The sequence below is a fragment of the Hyperolius riggenbachi genome, chromosome 4 (genome assembly GCF_040937935.1).
Source record: "Hyperolius riggenbachi isolate aHypRig1 chromosome 4, aHypRig1.pri, whole genome shotgun sequence".
In the NCBI taxonomy this organism is placed as follows: Eukaryota; Metazoa; Chordata; class Amphibia; order Anura; family Hyperoliidae; genus Hyperolius; species Hyperolius riggenbachi.
The window spans coordinates 424,117,474-424,140,901 of record NC_090649.1 but is presented as its reverse complement, the minus strand read 5'-3'; the positions used below and the strand labels follow the sequence as shown (position 1 = coordinate 424,140,901).

The 23,428-nt window shown below is 44.7% G+C and overlaps 1 protein-coding gene across 1 annotated transcript in view; it reads left to right on the top strand.

The window, feature by feature from the left end:
* Positions 1-11,049: 11,049 nt before the first annotated feature.
* SNRPB2 (small nuclear ribonucleoprotein polypeptide B2) overlaps positions 11,050-23,428 on the top strand; it is a 33,212-nt gene continuing 20,833 nt past the window's right edge. Inside the window, exons 1-3 of the mRNA XM_068232447.1 lie at positions 11,050-11,130; positions 18,727-18,810; positions 20,501-20,673. Coding sequence (XP_068088548.1) covers positions 18,747-18,810; positions 20,501-20,673 — 237 coding nt within the window. The 5' untranslated portion in view covers positions 11,050-11,130; positions 18,727-18,746. The remainder of the gene's footprint in view (positions 11,131-18,726; positions 18,811-20,500; positions 20,674-23,428) is intronic.

Below are 23,428 nucleotides of genomic sequence, written 5' to 3'. Positions count from 1 at the left end.
ATGAGAAAAAATAATGATCTTTTATGTTACCCATTCAGTTGGTAGTGCCTAATCTCCATCAAACATACAAACAATTACTTTCTAATTAAATTTTTACTATAATCATTTATTTATTTTACATTTTATGGTTCTTACGTATTATCCCGTCTAGAAAGTTTGGCAGCTTTTTGTTAAAGTTCTGTTTGATCCCCAGATCTAACCATTTTTGGAAAGCTGAAAGTCCCGCCTTTCCTTTGCACTGAGTGTACCCGAGTCAATGCGATGCCCTATTCCCAAGTTAGGGAGGGTTTGGCAGACGGGTGTCCCCAGCACTTTGCTGCAGAGAGCACAGTAGAATTGAGTCTCCTGCCCCTGCCAGTAAGACAGAGAGGAGACGAGGGTGCATAGCTGTGCTGCTCCTTCATCTGTAATGAGAGACCCATTATTAGGCAGTTGATAGGCAATCCAGTGAGGATAGATGTGTGCTGGGCTGATATGGAGCTGCAGTCCACCAGCAGCCCAAACAGAAAGAGCAGAGATCATCAGCACCACGTTGATGCAATTAAAGCTCTTTATTGCATAAAAGAGATAAAGCCCAGGGATAGCAACAGACGCTGTTTCCGAGGTATGCTCCTTCCTCAAGCTGTGTAGGCTCACTCAAAAGAGTAACAAACAAACAGGCATTTATATATAATCTCTAAAAGGTCACATGGACCAATCAGACAAGTGTGAATACTAGCATCCAATCGCAGAGCAGAGAATAATGAGAGGACCTGATGGGAAACAGGTATGTAAATCACCAGCCGTAAGCTCAGCAAAATATGAAAAACATCACACCCATACTGGCCAATCAGCATTCACCAGCCAGAGAGGACCTGATGGGGAACTGCATCACAGTCTAACTGCTCCTCCCAATCTCCCAGAGGGCAATGAAAGCAACAGAACTCCAGAAAACAGCAAAACCGCAGTATGGGTGTGATGTTTTTCAAATTTTGCTGAGCTAACGGCTGGTGATTTACATACCTGTTTCCCATCAGGTCCTCTCATTATTCTCTGCTCTGCGATTGGATGCTGGTATTCACACTTGTCTGATTGGTCCATGTGAACTTATAGAGATTGTATATAATAAATTCTTACAAAGTGAAGCAGGCACACCATCCAACATCAAATTCTTGGGGTGCTTGGCGAAGTGGTATAGGCAATACCACACGTGTGTATATAATAAATGCCTGTTTGTGTTACTCGTTTAAGTGAGCCTACACAGCTTGAGGAAGGACCATACCTTCGAAACAGCGTCTGTCGCTGTCCCTGGGCTTGATCTCTTTTATGCAATAAAGAGCTTTAAATACATCAACGTGGTGCTGCTGATCTCTGCTCTTTTTATAAGTTTTGATGACACAGATTTATGCTGCGAAGGAAGAAGTCATTTGGGGTACAGCAATCGCTGGAACTCTGAATTACCTTTACGCACTCCACGCACTATAGCATATGTGCATTGGCGACGCCCAGCTTTGGCAATCGGTGCCAAAATCACCTATATATATACTGCTATCTTCTGATCTGTAACCTTCTTTCGTCCTCCATATACTTCTGTCTTGTAATGCCACTGTCTCCTTTATACTTTCACCGTATCTTCTTCTCACATTTTACCCCGTTAACTTCTTTCTGAGCTTCACTGAGGAACAGTTAGTGCCATGACTATGTACTCTATAAGACACAGCTGAAGATGTCAGCACCATATAAATACATAATAATGATGTGTGTTCTACTCTGTGGGAGGACAAACTCAATCCTGGGATGCAGCTCCGAGCCAAGTAAATATTTTTCAGCATATTGGTAAGAAACTGCCCCCCCCCCCCCCCCCGCCTCAGCTTATTGCAGCTACTGACATGTTTGTTTTTTTCTTGAAATCGATCCAAACATTTATCATTGTTGTCCTTCTTTTTCTTTAATTATAGCCCAGTGAAAGGCCCGGAGATATAAAATGGCTGCTTTTAGGAAGATTTAAGAGGTGTACACATGATTAATATTCTGAAATGGCTCCACAATCGCCATGATGCCCAACCGACAAATCACTGACGAAGGAGAAGCAGCCAAGCCTTTAAACCATTTTAAAAATCGTTTACTCGTGTCATTTCCTGTCGCTTACCAAATGTTTTTCTATTACATTTTAGAGGATAATGTTTAAATGGAAATTCATCTAAGTGAGCAGCGTAAAAACGGCTTAAACTACGTAATTACAATGTTAAACCGAAAACCCAAATAAATACTTGGCAGAGGCCGGCGAGAAATAAACAGAGAGACTTTCCAGCCATGAAGTCTAGCGTTTATTCCTCTGGCCCGAAAGAACGGTTCCTTGCCGGTGAAGTACAGAGACCCTTAATGCTTCTTCATTGCCTGCCAAACTGCCGCTTCCCTTCTATGTACTGATGAATCGTCTAGCGCATAAAACCAATTCGCTAACTCAATATTCCGCCAGGCTTTCTGCCAACGGTACATTTACATTTAACACTGCAGCAGCCTGAGAACAGCAAATAAACAACGTAATCTCACTGTAAGGAAATATACCGAGATATAAAAGCATATAAATATTTAAAAGGAGAAACGCAAAGTCTTATATAATGGAGACAGTGGCCAGGGAGTGGGGTTCTAACTAGATGAGTGCGGCGTGCTGACTAGGCAGGTATTCTGCAGAAGAGTTCTACTCCCATTATTTTCTTGTTCGCATCTCTCACTAAGATGAATGACCAACGCTACGGTTCAACGCCTTGTCGTCAGACAGCAAACAAACAGTATTTTTAGACAGAGAAAGTTTGAGACCCATGTTGATCATTTGCATAGAATGTGAATTTTGCCTAAATTGACTATTATTCATTTACGGGTCAGAACCACAAATTGCATTCTAGGCCCCTTTTATGCTAACTGGTACCTCCAGCTTTGCATTACCTTAATTTTCCGCAAGTGGCAGCAAAAGCAATGAAATTCTATGGAGACTTTCACACTTACTGCTGTCCCTTGTGGTGCGCCGGAAGTATCTGAACCGACACAAAGGCAACAGCATGTTACCGCTTAATGCACGATGCTGGGGGTAATGGAAGTCTATGGACGACCCACTTAGTGTAAGCAACGTAAATCCCAGTGACGTACTTTCTGCCCAGCAGGGAATATGTCACTGAGTGGAGGGTGGAGCTATGCATAGGAACCTGTCATCTGACTCTGCCGCAGGGTCAAATGTTTGTCATTTTTTGCACTGTGGTGGGATGCAGCAGGAGCATCGTATTCCCACCGCAATGCAAAAAAAAAAAAATTGTAAAGCTGGCCTCAAAATGGAAGCAATTAGGCCTCCTTTAGAAGAATAGCTAAACGGCACGTTAAACGTAGCAAGTCCCTACTAAAGAATGACAGCGGTCAGTTAGCAAAGAGGCATGGCTTCAGGTAAGATGGAAATCACTCTCCCCCTGGATGCCCACACGACTAAATGGGGTGTGGTCCAGACTGAAAGAGAGTAAGCAGGCATCTATAGATTGCTGAGGAGTAGATGAAGATACATGGAAGATGAAGATGAAGATACATGGGGGCATGATTAAAACATTGGTAAAATTGCTGTATCCAGAGGACGCACAGGAAATGTACTGGTTCTTCTGACAGGTAGTTTTCATTGAGCAGTTTGTGTGACCCGTGTCACGCTAATCTTTTTAATGCACAACTAATTTATGCACTATTAATTAATTTTGGTCAGGTTGAGATGGTGCAGAGGTACTGCTTCTGCTCCCCATGCATAACATTGTGAGTTTGATTCCCATGTCGACTTAAAATAATACACTATAAAATGCACCTGAACGTGAATATATTGTACTATAAGATGCACCTGAACTGTATTTTGTTGGTCTCCTGTACCTGCTGCTGATAGAAACTTCTACTGAGATCCAATAGCAAGAATGAAAAAGGTGGAGATGTGGTGTGTGTCGCTGTGCAGCTGGACTACATCTTGCAGCATGGAGCAGGCAATGTGCTGCAGTGTCTCCCAGTACAACTTCTCTCAGTGGAAGCTCAGATCAGACTGATTCCCAGTTGGGATTCATGTTTTGAAAAAACTGTGATCACCTTGTGTTAGTGATCGCAAATTTTCAGCGTGTATGATGCCTTAATGATTCAATGAGGCTGAGATGCTATGAAATGGTGCAGCAAGAATTACCTGTGGCTTTTTTTTTTTTTTTAAAGGGTAAAATTGGGTGAGGTGGTGGCTCTTCCCTCAGAATTCCGAGCTGCTCCCTATCTATCAGGGATGCTGCTAAGGATTTTGTGGCCCCAAGCCAGGGCTGAATTTACCATAAGGCACTGTAGGCATGTGCCTACAGACACCTGATGGTGGAAAGGCGGGTCACTCTCCTTCCCGAGCGCCTCTCTCCCTCCTTCCATATGCAGAGTCCTGAGCAGAGTGTAAATTAGAGCTTACTTACCCGGGTCTCAGTTTTCCACTGATGAGATCTCCCTTCAGTTACGGGCACCTCTAGCTACTTAATACTGAGGGTACTTCTGGCTACCTAATACTAAGGGGCACTTGTAGCAACCTACAAGGGATTCGGGAAGTAAGGGAGAAGGGACAGCTGGGACAGCCAGCACACTTGTGGTGCAGTTAGGCGGGGGCTTATAGGTTCATGGAGGCGAAGTCTAGGGTGGCAGGATATCTGTGCCTATAGGCTCCTGTGAGGTAAATCCGGGTCTATCCCAAGTGGCACATCATTTGTGGATCTGGGGCATATGATATGAGTACGGCAGAAGGGACTGGGGGCCGCAGACAGCACAGAGCAGCCCAGCTTGTGGCCCATCAGTGACAGTGAGGCCCACTGAAAAGTGAGGCCCCAAGCAGGGTGTGTCGCTTGTACCCTGTCAGCACCCCTGCTGTCTATGGAACGCTTAGTCTCCAGGTAACGGCAAGCTTCTTTGGCAACAACACTCATTTTTCAAAAGGGATTTCCTCTGCAACAGCTGCTTCAAATATGATAACTGTGTGAGTAATGGCCTAGCCTCCTATTCACCTTCACCGACAATAAAAAATCAGGGAGGACGACCTGGGGCTTTAATGACTCTTATAATTTTTGTAATACTTGTAATATTTCATATATGCCTGAATACACAAACATAAAATGCCTGTTTTATTAACGAACCTAATGAATAAAATAATCGACATTACTTTTTACTTATGGGAATGTCTCAACAATTAAAATAACGATAAAAGCCTCAACCAACGAGAAAATGAACGACAGACGGACTAAAGGGAAATTACCTTCAATGATTTATTTTTTATTATTTAGATGCAAGCTTAGCAAGGTGAATGCCAAAGTGGGCTGTTAGATGAGAAGTCTAAATTCATATCCTTCTTTAAGCCTTTAATTAGAATATATCTGAAAAGCGTACCTCTTCATCAGCTGTGGTGGGCGCGATTTGCCATTTAGCACTCTGCTGACAATCCCGCTTTTAAACCTTTGCTCAGTTCCTGTACGGTTCATAAAACCTGCAGATAAAAAGGTATTATATTACATTTATAGCAGCTCTTATTAATTCGCTAGAAATGTCAAATAGTTACAACTTAATTAATTCCAGCTCATTTAACCATATTAATTACATGTCTTAATAACAAAGTATTTGTATTAAAAAAATAAAAAGCTAGTATACCCTAGGAAGACACACTGAAGAGCTTGACAGAAATAGCAAACAGTGATACAAATGACATAAATGATTCATTTGGCCTACTAAAGATGGTTTTAACCACTTGAGGACCCACCCTTTACCCCCCCTTAAGGACCAGCGCTGTTTTAGCTGATCTGTGCTGGGTGGGCTCTGCAGCCCCCAGCACAGATCAGGGTGCAGGCAGAGCGACCAGATCGCCCCCCTTTTTTCCCCACTAGGGGGATGATGTGCTGGGGGGGTCTGATCGCTCCTGCCTGCCGGGTGTTGCGGGGGGGGGGGGGGGGCACCTCAAAACCCCCCTCCGCGGCGAAATCCTCCCCCTATCTCTCCTACCTGGTTCCCTGTGGTGACCGGGATGCACAGGACGCTATCCGTCCTGTGCAGCCAGTGACAGGCTGTCCCCTGTCACATGGCGGCGATCCCCGGCCGCTGATTGGCCGGGGATCGCCGATCTGCCTTACGGCGCTGCTGCGCAGCAGTGCCGTACAATGTAAACAAAGCGGATTATTTCCGCTTGTGTTTACATTTAGCCTGCGAGCCGCCATCGGCGGCCCGCAGGCTATTCACGGAGCCCCCCGCCGTGAATTGACAGGAAGCAGCCGCTCGCGCGAGCGGCTGCTTCCTGATTAATCAGCCTGCAGCTGGCGACGCAATACTGCGTCGCTGGTCCTGCAGCTGCCACTTTGCCGACGCACGGTAAAAGCGTGCGGTCGGCAAGTGGTTAAAGGGAACCCGAGGTGAGAGGGATAGGGAGGCTGTCATATTTATTTCCGTTTAAACAATACCAGTTGGCAGTCCTCCTGATCCTGTCTCTCCTAATACTTTTAGCCATAGACCCTGAACAAGCATACAGCAGATCAGGTACTCCGACTGAGCTGATTCAGCAGTGTTCTCCCCAGGCTCTAGTTTTGGTGACCACCCGGCTGTCATCGGCTCACCTCCTCCTCTGCTGTAAGCAGACTTGTGCAGAGAAGGTAGGCTTTAATCGCATAAAATTTTGGTACTCACAAGATGAAGATAAAATCAGCACTTCTCAGCGGTACAACCACCGCTTAACCCTGCAGGTGATTCAGCAGACCTGACGAAGGCGCAGAGCGCCGAAACGCGTAATGACGCCATACGCACACTGATCCTCAGCCACGCCCACACCCACAGCGAGACGGCGCTCCTAATCCACCGGAGATCGCGCTGCTGGCCACAGCGCGCTGCTGCTGAATCACCTGCAGGGTTAAGCGGTGGTTGTACCGCTGAGAAGCGCTGATTTTATCTTCATCTTGTGAGTACCAAAATTTTATGCGATTAAAGCCTACCTTGGGTAATGCACCATTGTGCGCTCCATTTCCTTCTCTTTAGAATTGTTCTTTGCCCTGATCTATGGAGCTGCACATGGCATTAAGAAGACTTGTATGAGAGAGTGTGTCTACAGCCTCTGAGAAAGGAGCGCAAGGATATCTTGTTTTTTTTTTTGTGCAGAGAAGGGCCAGCCCTGCATTCTCTCATCTCACCCCACCCGGCTACATTTTAATGCCACCCGGCTACTTTTTCATGCCACCCAGCTGGAAAAAATTCAGGGGAGAACACTGTTCAGGTTTTACTGTATTAGCCGCATGCTTGTTACAGGGTTTTGACTCAGACACTACTTATGCCAGAAGATCAACAGTGCCGCCAGGCAACTGACACTGCTTACAAGGAACTAAATATGGCAGCCTCCAGTGCCGTAGCTAAGGAACTGTGGGCCCCGAAGCAAGTTTTACATGGGGGCCCCCAAGCACCCTATACATAACAATTGATACAGTGCACCAAAACCTGCCAATGGCAACTACAGTGCAACTACAGTGTCAGAGGTGCAAGAAGGGGATGGGAAACAGCTTGTTAATGATTATCATTCAAAGCATCTATAGAAGTGATTATTATGATCACAGGACCAATAAAGAGCTAATTTTGTTGTTGAGGGAGGACCCCTTGGGGCCCCTCTGGCCCCGATGCGGTCGCTACCTCTGCACCCCCTATTGCTACACCCCCTGGAAACCTCCATATCCCTCTCACCTTGGGTTCCCTTTAATTCTTTGATTGGCAGAAAAGTAAACTATTGACACATTTATTGTATATAAAGTGCCTCAACAAAAAAGAAGGCTGGCAATAAGGTGACGTCCCAGGGAGCTTTACCAGTGCAGTGCCATAACCAGAAATCATATGAATGGGTCCTCCAATGTTAAAGGGAACCTAAAGTTGTGTCCCCCATGATTAGGGGGTTCACCTCCCAGAGGTCATATAACAAGTGTAGCCACTGTGATCCCCTCCTGTAGCAGTGTGACCACAATGACTCCCTCCACCTGTAACAACTGTGTCTACTACAACAACAGAAAGGGGTGGTAACAGGGGGAGGGAGGGAAAGTAGTTGGGGCTCTCTGCAGTCCTGAGTTCCCTAGCAGCTGCATGGGAAAGCAGCGGCTAGGGTATACTGAGGGACATACTCATTCCTGTTTCAACCACAACCCTCCCACCTCTCCAACTGGTACTGACGTCAACTCAAATGTCAAATTCTTGAAAGCCTTCTGGGCTTCATAGAGTGCTGTTTTCGACTAATGCTGACGGTTCTAAGACTGTCTGGCATACAGCGTTATTTTACAGCAGAATTACAGTCAAAATGTACCCGCTGTTTCAACAGATTTGCCACAGTAAGATAACTAATAGAATAAAATGCTTGTTTTTCTTTTAAAATCCTAAATGGTTAAAACCTTTTTACCTAATTTTTTTTTCATGTAGCTAGCCTAGCGCTAGCTACATGATTCCCCCCTCCCTGCTCTCTCCCTCCCACCCTTCCGATCGCCGCCGGCGTTAATACCCATTAATACCCATCAGGAAATCTAATTCTGAACGGGATTTCCTGTAGGGCTTCCCCCGTCGCCATGGCGACGATCGGACTGACGTCATTGACGTCAGGGGAGTCCCGATCCACCCCATAGCGCAGCCTGGCGGTAATTGGCCAGGCTGCGCAAGGGGTCTGCAGGGGGGGGGCCCTCTTTCGTGGCGGGTAGCGGCGGATCGGCGGCGATCGGGAAAACATGCAGCTAGCAAAGTGCTAGCTGCGTGTTTAAAAAAAAAAAGCTTATGTGTTCTTGTTTAATTGCCTTTTGAGTCATGTTCCCCAAGTGTGTCTGATATGGACATGCAGATCAGATGACTAGAATGAACTACTGCTGCTGTTCGTGATGAAAAGCCTGCTATGTTGCATTAAGAAACCATTATTTTGAAGTCATATGTACCTGTTTTTTGAACTGTTTGTAATCGGCACTTTCAATGGAATACACCTGGCCTGTGAATTCAGCACCTCTGACTGTGAGCCAGAGGCATAATTAAATTAAAATTCATGGGATCCACAGCAAAGCTTTAATAGGGCCCTCCTTCCTATATTACTAGACTCTCCAACCCCTGTGACCCTAGGGTTCATAACAGGGGCTTAGCAATAGGGGTTGCAGAGGTAGCGGCCGCATCGGGGGCCTTGGGCCAGAGGGGCCCCAGGAGGCCCTTCCTCAACCAAAGTATTAGCTGTTTATTGGTCCTGTGGTGGTAATACTCACTTCTATAGATGCTTTGAATAGTAGTAATAATTAACAAACTGTTCCCCTTCCCGTTCTTGCACCTCTAATACTGTGGATGACCTTGGCAGGTTATGTTGCGCTGTATCAAGTGTTACACATAGTGTGTTGGGGGGGCAATGTAAAACTTGCAACGGGGCCCATAGCTCCATAGCTACGCCACTGGGCCATAAATATATAGAGTAACATGAACATAACAACATATAAATGTGGCAAACTTAACCTCCCTCTCCCTGCCATAACAAATGCTGCTGCACACATAGTGAGCCTCCATAACTAACCCACCATCTTTCACTTCCCACCCAGCAACAAGTACAGCCACAATCGCCATTCCTCTCATAACAAGTTAGCCTAGCGTAGCCAGGCCCCCTGGGCCTGCACAGTACTTCCACCTCCACCTGCACAACCTCCCTCTCTTCCTTAAAAACAAAAACATTTGACACCCCCTGTTCTCATTTTCTGTCTAGCCTTCCTCCCCCACGCGCACGTTTTGTAGAATTGCTCATTCTGCAATCTGTTTCTGAGTCTCCCTGCTTTTCGCACCACGTCTTGCAACATGTAGAAGACCAAGAAGACTGAGGAAGAGAGAGAGGAAATGCGGCTGCTGCAGGGGACCACTGAACTTACTGGAGGATCTAATATGCCAGCGACACTGCTGTGCTTCTCTGTGTTCTACTGGGGATATAAGGGGGACACTGGGGAAGGGAGAGATGGGGCCCTTCTCCCCAAAAGGGACTGCATACAGTCATACCGCATTACCTCCCAACTTTTTGAGATCAGAAAGAGGGACACTTAATCCACACCCCTGATCACACTCCCGTCACACCCCTAGTCACGCAAACCATAAAGATTTCATAAGAAAAATATGCACACCTCCCAACTTTTTTAGATGAGAAAGAGGGACAATTAAGCCACGCCCCTGCCACACCCCTGATCACGTCCCCGTCACACCCCTAGTCACACATATCATAAAGATTTCATAAGAAAAATATGTTGTTTTATAATTCAGACAACACTGGTCCTTTCTATCCTGGTTCATTTTCCTTCATGGTAACATTTTCAAATTAGTAATATATTAATTAAAAGCATGGGGATAAAGTTTAGGGTCAATCAAACAAATTTTTTAGTAGAGAAATATATATATATTTACATAGAAAGAGGAACTAAGTCCTGAAAGAGGGACAAATGAGGAGCAAAGAGGAACAGAGGGACAGGGCTCCCAAAGAGGGACTGCCCCTCCGAAAGAGGGACAGTTGGGAGCTATGATTATATGTTGTTTTATAATACATCAATTTAAAGGATGGGAATAAAGTTTAGAGTCAAACACATTTTTAGTAGAGAAATAGACGTGTTTATTATTATTATTATTTTGTTTTTATTTTGCTTTACCATGAGTACAAAGTGTATGGACAATCTAAATCCATGCACAGTATTGTTTCACTGGCTGAATTTATTGCACTGGCTGAAAAAATTCAATTTGAGCTCATAGATGTGGCTTAACTAAACTGTACATAGTTCCACATGTCCCTCTTTGGGAGGGACAGTCCCTCTTTGGGAGGCCTGTCCCTCTGTCCCGCTTTCCTCCTCATTTGTCCCTCTTTCAGGACGTTGTCCCTCTTTCTGTGTAAATATATATATATGTCTACTCCTGTCTCCTGAGAACTACAATTCTTTCTAAATTTCCTAGTTTGCGGCTAAGAGATAAGGAGAGCCCGGCCAGCAACAAAGATGGCCGCCGCCACCTCAGTACGTCATACGTAGCTAAGCGTCGCTTGCCGTAATCTGAGACTGCAATGATTGCTGGAACTAAGCGTGTGACGTCGTCGCGTCGCCGTAAAGCCGCAGATCTCGTGTGGACACGGTAAGAAATGAATGAATGTTGTGTTAGGGGCGATTTATAGTCGTATTTCCCCGAATGGGATGGTTGTGCTGCTTTTATGTAGTGCTTGCTGCAGCCTGGACCTGTATATGAGCCTGAAGGGAATGCAGGGCAGCCCTGTGCTGTGTGGCCCCCTCTAGATGCTGGGAATACAGGGCAGCTCTGTGCTGTGCGGACACCTCTAGATGCTGGGAATACAGGGCAGCCCTGTGCTGTGTGACCCCCTCTAGATGCTGGGAATACAGGGCAGCCCTGTGCTGTGTGACCCCCTCTAGATGCTGGGAATACAGGGCAGCCCTGTGCTGTGTGACCCCCTCTAGATGCTGGGAATACAGGGCAGCCCTGTGCTGTGTGACCCCCTCTACATGCTGGGAATACAGGGCAGCCCGGTGCTGTGTGACCCCCTTCAGATGCTGGGAATACAGGGCAGCCCTGTGCTGTGTGACCCCCTCTAGATGCTGGGAATACAGGGCAGCCCTGTGCTGTGTGACCCCCTCTACATGCTGGGAATACAGGGCAGCCCGGTGCTGTGTGACCCCCTCTAGATGCTGGGAATACAGGGCAGCCCGGTGCTGTGTGACCCCCTCTAGATGCTGGGAATACAGGGCAGCCCTGTGCTGTGTGACCCCCTCCAGAGGCTGGAAATATAGGGCAGCCCTGTGCTGTGTGACCCCCTCCAGATGCTGAGAATACAGGGCAGCCCTGTGCTGTGTGACCCCCTCATGCTGGGAATACAGGGCAGCCCTGTGCTGTGTGACCCCCTCCAGATGCTGGGAATACAGGGAAGCCCTGTGCTGTGTGACCCCCTCTAGATGCTGGGAATACAGGGCATCCCTGTGCTCCTCTTTGATCCCCTCCAGATGCTGGGAATACAGGGCAGCCCTGTGCTGTGTGACCCCCCCTCCAGATGCTGGGAATACAGGGCAGCCCTGTGCTGTGTGACCCCCTTCAGATGCTGGGAATACAGGGCAGCCCTGTGCTGTGTGACCCCCTCCAGATGCTGGGAATACAGGGCAGCCCTGTGCTGTGACCCCCTCCAGATGCTGGGAATACAGGGCAGCCCTGTGCTGTGTGACCCCCTCCAGATGCAGGGAATACAGGGCAGCCCTGTGCTGTGTGACCCCCTCCAGATGCAGGGAATACAGGGCAGCCCTGTGCTGTGTGACCCCCTCCAGATGCAGGGAATACAGGGCAGCCCTGTGCTGTGTGACCCCCTCCAGATGCAGGGAATACAGGGCAGCCCTGTGCTGTGTGACCCCCTCCAGATGCTGGGAATATTGGGCAGCCCTGTGCTGTGTGACCCCCTCCAGATGCTGGGACTACAGGGCAGCCCTTTGCTTTGTGACCCCCTCCAGATGCTGGGAATACAGGGTAGCCCTGTGCTGTGCAGCAGACACCTCTGCACCAGCCTAGGAAGGACAAGGGGTTATAGGCTGAGTACCCAGTTATACCTCATCCAGCTGCTCTGAATGCCTGAATAGTTTCCCAAACAGTCAAATTTGATTTGATAAATGAAGGAAGGTTTTTGGGTAACTACTGCACCATTGCTCCAGTCTTTTCTGCCTCAGTGTTTATTGCTTTGCAATTTTTGCCCAGCCCATAAACATTCCCTGCAGCATTGGCACTAGTCTACTTTAGGTGACCCAATGGGAATACTGGTAGACAAATGGCTTCCAGAGGATTCCTCCAGACCTCCACTGCTGCCCGAGACCCGCTTGAAGTTTGTGCATGCGCTCCCTGCTGTGCACAAGCATTGCTGCGCCTGTGAGCTGCTCATGAACAAGCGACACCTGCTTATTTTATTTAAGTATTTATAGAGCGCTGACATATTACGCATTGCTGAACAGAGTATATTGTCTTGTCACTAACTGTCCCTCAGAGGGGCTTACACTCTAGTTTACCATAGTCATATGTCTATGTATGTATCATGTAGTGTATGTATCGTAGTCTAGGGCCAATTTAGAGGGAAGCCAATTATCTGTATGTTAACCAGAGTGCCAAGAGGAAACCTGTGCAGGCACAGGGAGAACATACCTTGCAGATGTTGATCTGGCTGGGATCGAACCGGGGGACCCAACGCTCCAAGACGAGAGAGCGAGCTGCTGCAATGGCTAATGTTGCTGAGTCTTGGATGAGGTCATATCTTTTGGGCTTACAACAAACAATGCTGGGCATACACGGCGTCGAGGGGAGGATTATTATCAATTGAGTCTGGTGACTCGATTGATAATATCCGACGTGTCCGATCACCACGGGGATCGATTTCGCGCTCGATCCCCGTGGGCAGACAATAGCGGCGAATCGAGCGGGTGATAAGAAGCGCCGGTGGGGACGAGCGGGAATCGATCCGCGTGGACGAGGCGGGAGTCGATCGGATCGACCTGTGTATGCCCAGCATATAAGCCTTACATCACCAAATGCAATGCAAAGCTCTGGATACAGATGTATACTGGACTCTAGAGCAGTGGAGATATGTTCTGTAGTGACAAATCATGCCTCTCTGTCTGACAATCCAATGGACAAGTCTGGGTTTGGTGTCTGTCTAGAGAACTGCATTTGCCTCACTGTATTGTACTAAGACAGTGTAAAGTTTGGTGGAGAGGGAATTATGGTGGGGGGTTGTTTCTCAAGGGTTGGGCTTGGCACCTTAGCTTCAGTGAAAGGAACTCTTGAGTGCTTCAAGGTAACAAGACATTTTGAACAATTTCATGCTCCCAACTTCATGTGAACCGTTTGGGGATGCTCCCCTTCCTGTCCCAACATGGCTGCAAAGTAAGCTCAATAAAGACATGGATGATGAGCAAGTTTGGTGTAGAGGACCTTGAAGGGCCTGTACAAAGCCCTGACCTCAACCCAGTAAAACACATTTTGAGATGAATCTAGCAGACTGACACAGGTCTTCTAATTCAATATCAGTGCCTGACCTCACATATGCTTTTCTGGAAGAATGGACAATGATTCCCATAAACAAACGACTAAATCTCCTGGAAAGCTTTTCCAGAAGAGTAGAAGCTGTTAGGGCTCATTCACACTAGAGGCGCGTTTGAACTTTTTAAAGTGCTGATGATTTTTCAAAAGCGGCCTAAAAGAGGCTACACCATGCTTTACTGTGGTGTAGTTCTCTCGTCAGAGATATATAGGGATGTTTAGATAGCTCTTTTTCTTCTCAGATAAAAATAACTTCACCCGTTATTTATTAAAGTAGTCTATAGACCGTAGCATGAGTGTGCTTGTAAAAAAAAATCTCCTCTCTGAGATTAAAAAGCATAAGAATTCTTCCTTCTTTGCTTCAGATTATGGTTGCAGTTACATGTCTGACCATATATATAAAAAAAAGTTTGCTAGCTTATTTCCCGGGTAAAATTCACAATGATCTATGTTTCCATCACGTGAATATGTAATTCCAGGGTAACTGTTAACACATCTGGGGTGCCATCTGTCAAATATCTGATCGATATCTGCTTAAAATGATTACCAACTCAGTAAAGGACCAGCCTTTAAAGCGTCATAACCAAAATTAGACAGAAGTGGGTGCGTGCTCACTATAAACAGAATATTTATAGGTTAACAGTTTTACCTCTGAAAGAAATACGCAACACTCAGCTGTTGAATTTTATAAAATTATCTTGTTATTAAAAAATTGATAAAGCTTATATACAGGAATATACATCTCTCCAGTTGTTGTCAATCATTCAAAAAATACATTTTCATCCAAAAATACATTTTCAAAGTTCCTTTAGTTAAACCAGTCCATTTCAATATAGCAAATATTCTGCTGTAGCTTTTATCCTTCATCGATAATTGTTGTCTCGAGATTGAACAGTGTATGTTACACACAATATAGCTTTATCCTTAAAAATGATTATATGAAGTTCTATTCTTATATAAAGAACTTAAAGTAGATATATCTTAATCCATCAAAGCTTGATAATTGTTTCTAAGCTTGCAATTGCGTTTGAATAATAAAACTTATAGCACAGAAAAAAGTTATCTAAAACTCAAAAAACTGCTGAAGTTTAAAAAGACAAGTCTTTAACTTTTATATAGACTAATTGTCAAAGAATTCACCAAGAATTATTGCATATTACCTCTCTTGGGTTTCAGAATCACGTCTGTGAGAAGGATAAACGTCGGCCTAGGATGTTTCAATCAGCTAGGGCATCAGGCAATGAATAAATATTCATTGAAAACTCTCTTTTTATAGAGAATTTCTCCCAAGAAATGATATACAGTGGTGTGAAAAACTATTTGCCCCCTTCCTGATTTCTTATTCTTTTGCATGTTTGTCACACTTAAATGTTTCTGCTCATCAAAAAACGTTAACTATTAGTCAAAGATAACATAATTGAACTCAAAATGCAGTTTTAAATTATGGTTTTTATTATTTAGTGAGAAAAAAACTCAAAACCTACATGGTCCTGTGTGAAAAAGAAATTGCCCCCTGAACCTAATAACTGGTTGGGCCACCCTTAGCAGCAATAACTGCAATCAAGCGTTTGCGATAACTTGCAACGAGTCTTTTACAGCGCTCTGGAGGAATTTTGGCCCACTCATCTTTGCAGAATTGTTGTAATTCAGCTTTATTTGAGGGGTTTCTAGCATGAACCACCTTTTTAAGGTCATGCCACAACATCTCAATAGGATTCAGGTCAGAACTTTGACTAGGCCACTCCAAAGTCTTCATTTTGTTTTTCTTCAGCCATTCAGAGGTGGATTTGCTGGTGTGTTTTGGGTCATTGTCCTACTGCGGCACCCAAGATCGCTTCAGCTTGAGTTGACGAACAGATGGCCGGACATTCTCCTTCATGATTTTTTGGTAGACAGTAGAATTCATGGTTCCATCTATCACAGCAAGCCTTCCAGGTCCTGAAGCAGCAAAACAACCCCAGACCATCACACTACCACCACCATATTTTACTGTTGGTATGATGTTCTTTTGCTGAAATGCTGTGTTACTTCTACGCCAGATGTAACGGGACGCGCACCTTCCAAACAGTTCAACTTTTGTCTCGTCGGTCCACAAGGTATTTTCCCAAAAGTCTTGGCAATCATTGAGATGTTTTTTTAGCAAAATTGAGACGAGCCTTAATGTTCTTTTTGCTTAAAAGTGGTTTGCGCCTTGGATATCTGCCATGCAGGCCGTTTTTGCCCAGTCTCTTTCTTATGGTGGAGTCGTGAACACTGACCTTAATTGAGGCAAGTGAGGCCTGCAGTTCTTTAGATGTTGTCCTGGAGTCTTTTGCGGCCTCTCGGATGAGTTTTCTCTGCGCTCTTGGGGTAATTTTGGTTGGCTGGCAAGGTTCATCACTGTTCCATGTTTTTGCCATTTGTGGATAATGGCTCTCACTGTGGTTCGCTGGAGTCCCAAAGCATTAGAAATGGCTTTATAACATTTACCAGACTGATATATCTCAATTACAGTACTTTTGTTCTCATTTGTTCCTGAATTTCTTTGAATCTTGGCATGATGTCTAGCTTTTGAGGTGCTTTTGGTCTACTTCTCTGTGTCAGATAGCTCCTATTTAAGTGATTTCTTGATTGAAACAGGTGTGGCAGTAATCAGGCCTCAGGGTGACTACAGAAATTGAACTGTGATAAACTACAGTTAAGTTATTTTTTAACAAGGGGGGGCAATCACTTTTTTTCACACAGGACCATGTAGGTTTTGAGTTTTTTTTTCTCACTAAATAATAAAAACCTGCTTTTAAAACTGCATTTTGTGTTCAATTATGTTATCTTTGACTAATAGTTAACGTTTTTTGATGAGCAGAAACATTTAAGTGTGACAAACATGCAAAAGAATAAGAAATCAGGAAGGGGGCAAATAGTTCTTCACACCACTGTAAGGGACTTTCCAAACTATGACTTAATTGTTTATAACATCTCTATAAATACAGGTATGATTTCATTTTTATTTTTAGATCGAGTTCTATAGAGGCCCCTTGTGGTTAATAAGTGTTAGTAGCAGGCACAAGAGATGCCCCCTATGGTTATAAGTGGTAATGGCCAACACAAGGCTTATGGCCTAACTGTTTTTATACAATCTGAAATAAAGTGTATTTTATTGATCAGCTTATTAGATATGTGTGAACACTATGTGATTAACATCTTGCGTATAAAATAGGCTTAGCTAAGCAGTGTATATCTTGACCTTAGACGGTTAAATTTACTAACACAACAATAGTACATAACGTGAACATTTCTTCAATACTATCTCATTCTTAACCTTGTAGGAATAAACAGCTCACTTCCAATAATAACACTGTAGCTTACACTATCTAATTCTGATTTCTGCTCATACTCACGAGTCTTGAAATTCACTCAATTTATCTGCAAACCATTTAACATTTGTATACAGTCTGGGCACGGGGATAATCATTTCTCTGCAATAATATGAGATTCTGACAGTTCCATGCGCTGTCAGTTGACGTAAGCGCTGCATGGACCGTTTTCAGGGTGATTTGCCCTGAATGGAAGGTGTAGGAAAAATACAAAATGCTCACAAAATCGCTTTGTGCAGCGATTTCGTTCGCGTTTTTAAGAATACATTGGGCTTGATTCACAAAGTCGTGCAAACTGTTTAGCACGGGAAGTGCCATTCGCGGACTTTTGCGCGTGCAAAGTGCCGCGATTCGCGCGATCGTGGACTTTTGCGTTCGCAATTTCGCAGCGAATCGGGATATGCTGTAGCAAGAGCGAATCGCGGCCGGGATTCTCGCGATCGAGGACTTTTGCGCGTGCAATTTGCCGCGAAGCGGGATATGTTGTAGCAAGAGCGAATCGCTGCAAATTGCGCGCGCAAAAGTCCGCAAACGACACTTCACGTGCTAACTGTTTAGCACACCCGTGCTAAACAGTTTGCACGGCTTTGTGAATCAAGCCCATTGTATGTATTCTTTTTCAGATCAAAGAGTTCACTTCCTGACTTGCGTCAGGGAGTGAATTAAAAAAAAAAGGGCTCTGGAAAAGCGCTTAGAAAAACGCTTTTAACAAAAAACGCATCACCCACCCAAGCGCCAGGAAAGGAAAAAAAATGCCTCAAAACTACCAACGCGAACGGACACGCTATCGGAACGCAATGGGAACAAGGCCTCAAAGGGTGGGCCAACTCCATATTAATGCCTGTAGATTACACATGAAATGGAATTAAAGTTCATATGTGTAAAGACAGGCATCCCGATACTTGTAATAACATTGTATATGAAGTATTTACATTGTTGTGTATGTTTGCTATGTATTCATTTCCTTAATTGACAACTGTAGCAAAAGGGATATGGAGGCTGCCATATTAATTTCTTTTTAAGCAAAACCAGTTGCCTGGCTATCCTACTGGTCGTTTGACTCTAATACTTTTAGTCATAGACCCTAAACTGGCATGGAGCAAATCAGATGTTTTTGACATTGCTGGATCAAACAAGATTAGCTGCATGCTTGTTTCTGGTGTTATTCAGACACTATTGCAGCCAAATAGATCAGCAGGGCTGCCAGGCAACTTGTATTGTTTAAAAGGAAATAGATATCCCTCTCCTTTATCTTATTCATTCTGCTCTACTAAGCATACCACGTGTTTGTTTTCAGGCAAAGAAGATAGTGACAAGATGGATATTCGGCCAAATCATACAGTTTATATTAACAACCTGAATGATAGAATTAATAAGGAAGGTATGGAAAACTCTTCGTCTTTTCTTTTTTTGAATTTTTAAAAACTGCAGTATATTGATTGAGACTCAGCTACTCAAGCATACCTGGGGCTGACTGACACGTGAATTGAGATACAAGCAGCCCTGAAAATAGCACGGCTGTGAAGTCAGAGTTGAAGAGTTGGAGCAATTTTGGGTTCCTGGAGTCGGTGGTTTCAGTAAACTGAGGAGTCGGATGATTTTTGTACCGACTCCACAGCCCTGGAAAATAGACAGCAGTGTCCAGACTGACAGACGCACTCTTGACAAGCAGTTCTAGCTTTATATTTGGCACAGTGTATTACAAACCCATAGTGACACTTGGAAGGACTGTGGTTTTTATAATGCAGGTGACCACATCTTCAGGTGGCTTTTCCACGTGCTGCCGAATTGCTTGTTTGTCGGGCAGTTCAGCCTCCTGGCTGTTGGCTGTAAGCATTATATGCTGTTGCAATAACAAGCAGCTGAATGACAGTGTTTGGTAATACAGCACTTGTCACAGTTGATGTATGGTGGCATTCCCTGGTGGTCCACTGCCCATGCTGAGCGCTAGCTAGGACCCTGCCGGTGGATGGGAGCTGCTGACAAGCAGTGAATCTCATGCCTTCAAATGCCAATGGAAAGAGGCCTTAGTTTAAAAGATAGGCTAGTTTTGCTTTGAGCTCGGTTTTAAAGGAAGTAAGCTTACGTGCGTATAGAAATGTGCAGCTTTGGGGATGTGATGTGTATAACAATATTTGTGGAAATTTCCCAGCAGCGTACATGGAAAAGTGTGTAACATCTGCCTTTTAAAGGGAACCCGAGGTGAGGATATGAAGGCCAAAATATGGATTTCCTTTTAAACAATACCAGTTGCCTGGCAGCCTTGCTGATCAATTTGGCTGCACTTGTCTGAATCACACTTGAAACAAGCATGCAGCTAATCTTGTCAAATCGGACAATAATGTTATAAACACCTGATCTGCTGCATGCTTGTTCATGGTCTATCGCTAAAAGCATCAAAGGCAGTGGATCAGCCGGATAGCCAAGTAACTTGTATTGCTTAAAATGGAATAAATATGACAGCCTACATATACCTCTCACCTTGGATACACTGGATATACGTCTATACCTGGAGGACAAAGTAGAACAGATGCTGGTGTCAGGTCTCTGACACTCTATGCACTCCAATAAAAGACCTTTTTTCAATACACGGGTCTACATTCTTTTAGAGATAAGATTACCAGCTTTAATTATAAAGCTTATAATGATGCTGGGTACACACTATGAGCTATTCTGGCCGATTTACTGTTAGATCGATTATTTCCAACATGTCCGATTTCCGATCGATTTCCTATTAAAGTGAATGGAAATCGATCGGAAAGCAAACCGGACATGTTGGAAATAATCAATCTGACAATAAATCAGCCAGAAAATCTCCGTGTGTACCCAGCATAAGATCAACAACTTTAATAGGCTATCTTTTATGCATTTGGCGCTCCCCCCACCACTGTTTTAAGTGTCTAATCAGAGCGGGATCTATTCCTACCTATTCGGTAGAAGTGCAGATGTAGCGCTTCACCTTATTACTGTAATTCTTTTAATTTATGAATTCTTTACAAATCCCTCTTTTCAGGAAATGAACTTTCTGGATGGTCTATCAAATGTCTTAATGGAATGATTTTGTTTTCTAGAGGTAAAGAGATCACTGTATGCCCTGTTCTCTCAGTTTGGCCATGTAATGGACATTGTTGCCTTAAAGACCATGAAAATGAGGGGACAAGCCTTTGTAATATTTAAGGAGCTTAGCTCAGCTACCAACGCACTAAGACAGTTACAAGGGTTTCCTTTCTACGATAAACCAATGGTAAGTAATACATTTGTCACTCTTTTCTCACACTTCGCAGTTTATCGGGCTCTATTCACAAAACTTCTTATGCATGACTTATTTATCACCTAGCTGATAAAAATAACCTTTCAGCACACTTACAAGCAAAATAATCACTTAAAGTAAATTGTTCCTGATTAACTTCATTTCATTATTTCTTTTCTTACCTTAATTAATATTATTTTTGCTGTTTGAGAGCTTAAAAATGTAACGTAGATAAGGTGAAAAACCTTTGTGAATCATGCCCTTTGTGTAATCCCCAATGTGATGTCCATTGAGTTACGCTCGCTGAATTAAAAGGAAAATAAGAAAGAAAAACTCTCCTGTGGGATACTTACCTTGGGAGGGGAAAGCCTGTGGATCCTAATGAGGCTTTCCCATCCTCCTCCATCCAGGCAATCCAGCGTTGGAAGCCCCTGAAACCAAAGCTAACAAAGATGTCGGCTGTGGCGCATTCGCAGTAGCGCCTGCAATATTTACCTTCTCTGTAGCCAGCGCAGGTGCAGTAGCAGCTTTCTGATTGGGTGGCGATAGACGAGCCAGATCGGGTCCACTCGTAGGTGTGAGCCCGATCGTGAAGCCGCTACTGCGTCTGTGCTGGGTTGAGGTAGATAAATGTTCACCACTCCGGTGTTCGTGGGCTTCCAGCACTGCATCGACAGGCGAGGGGAAGTCTTATTAGGATCCAGAGGCTTCCCCCTCTCGAGGTAAGTTTCCCCTAGGAGGGTTTTTAGTCTTATAGACTTTCTTTAAGTAAAGAGAACCCGAGGTGGGTTCTAAGAATGCTGTCACCACACAGAGGCTGGGTCTGCATAGAATGCCCAGCCTCTGTTGCTATACTGCTCCCCTTAGGCGCCCCAGCGCTCTGCTATGCCCCCATAAACACACAGCGTGTCGCAGCCGGCTGTTTACCTTTTGCAGTGTCAGTCTCGCCACTCCCCCGCCTCCTCTATGTCGCTGCTCCCCGCCTGTGTCTTTTCCTTCGCTGCTGATTGGAGGGAACGGACGCAGGTGGGAAGCGGCACTATGGAGGAGGCGGGGGAGTGGCGAGACTGACACTGCAAAAGGTAAACAGCCGGCTGCGACACGCTGTGTGTGGCTAGCACGGCGTTTGATTTATGGGGGCATAGCAGAGCGCAGGGGGAGGAGCAGTATAGCAACAGAGGCTGTGCATTATATGCAGACCCAGCCTCTGTGTGCTGATAGCATTCTTAGAAACCACCTCGGGTTCTCTTTAAGTAAAGACTAATGCAGATAAACACTGGCTCCTCCTTCCTGTCCCATGAAACAGGCCAGTCAGAGCAGATCCTGAAACCATGGTGCACCTGCAGTGTACTGGGACGTTTTGTGGATGTTATTTCTAGTTCAAAATACAAAAATTAGAACGTGTTCTTTCCGTTTCAGGTGGCAATCACAGGAATTCACACACAGAGAAATGTGATCAGTTCTCTTCTACATGGCCCTTAAAGTCGAATTAAAGAACAACTGTGGAGGCTGCCATATTTATTTCCTTTTAAACAAAACCAGTTGCCTGCCTATCCTGCTGATCCTCTTCCTCTAATGCTTTTAACCATGGAGCCTGACCAAGCATGCAGCAGATCAGGTGTTTCTGACATTGTCAGATCTGACAAGATTAGCTGCATGCTTGTTTCTGGTGTTGTTTGGTCACTACTGCACCAGAATACATCAGCAGGACTGCCAGGCAATCTGCATTGTGTAAAATGAAATAAATATGGCAGCCTCCACATACCTCTCGCTACAGTTGTCCATTAAGGTCCAATAAAGAGCCATAGTATAAATCATGTCGAAAGTGGTACCTTTTACAATTGCATAGTACTGTACTCTAAAGGAGGCCATACATCAGGCGACTTGGAAGCCAATCGACCATCAGATTCAATTATTATAATCGAAACCAGATGAAAATTGGTGCTGCCAAGCGCATACCCGACCGACACTGCGGTAACGGCGAGCAATATTGGGACGAGCAACAAAACCCCTGGAGCTGTGTATGTAATGTGTACAGTGGTTTGCAAAAGTATTCAACCCCCTTGAAGTTTTCCACATTTTGTCATATTACTGCCACAAACCTGAATCAATTTTATTGGAATTCCATGTGAAAGACCAATACAAAGTGGTGTATATGTGAGAAGTGATACAAATCATTCACTGCAAAGCGGGGTGTGCGTAATTATTCAGCCCCCTGAGTCAATACTTTGTAGAACCACCTTTTGCTGCAATTACAGCTGCCAGTCTTTTAGGGTATGTCTCTACCAGCTTTGCACATCTAGAGACTGAAATCCTTGCCCATTCTTCTTTGCAAAACAGCTCCAGCTCAGTCAGATTAGATGGACAGCATTTGTGAACAGCAGTTTTCAGATCTTGCCACAGATTTTCGATTGCATCTAGATATGGACTTTGCCTGGGCCATTCTAACACATGGATATGTTTTGTTTTAAACCATTCCATTGTTGCCCTGATTTTATGTTTAGGGTCGTTGTCCTGCTGGAAGGTGATCCTCCGCCCCAGTTTAAAGTCTTTTGCAGAATCCAAGCGGTTTTCTTCCAAGATTGCCCTGTATTTGGCTCCATCCATCTTCCGATCAAATCTGACCAGCTTTCCTGTCCCTGCTGAAGAGAAGCACTCCCAGAGCATGACTCTGCCACCACCATATTTGACAGTGGGGATGGTGTGTTCAGAGTGATGTGCAGTGTTAGCTTTCCGCCACACATAGCGT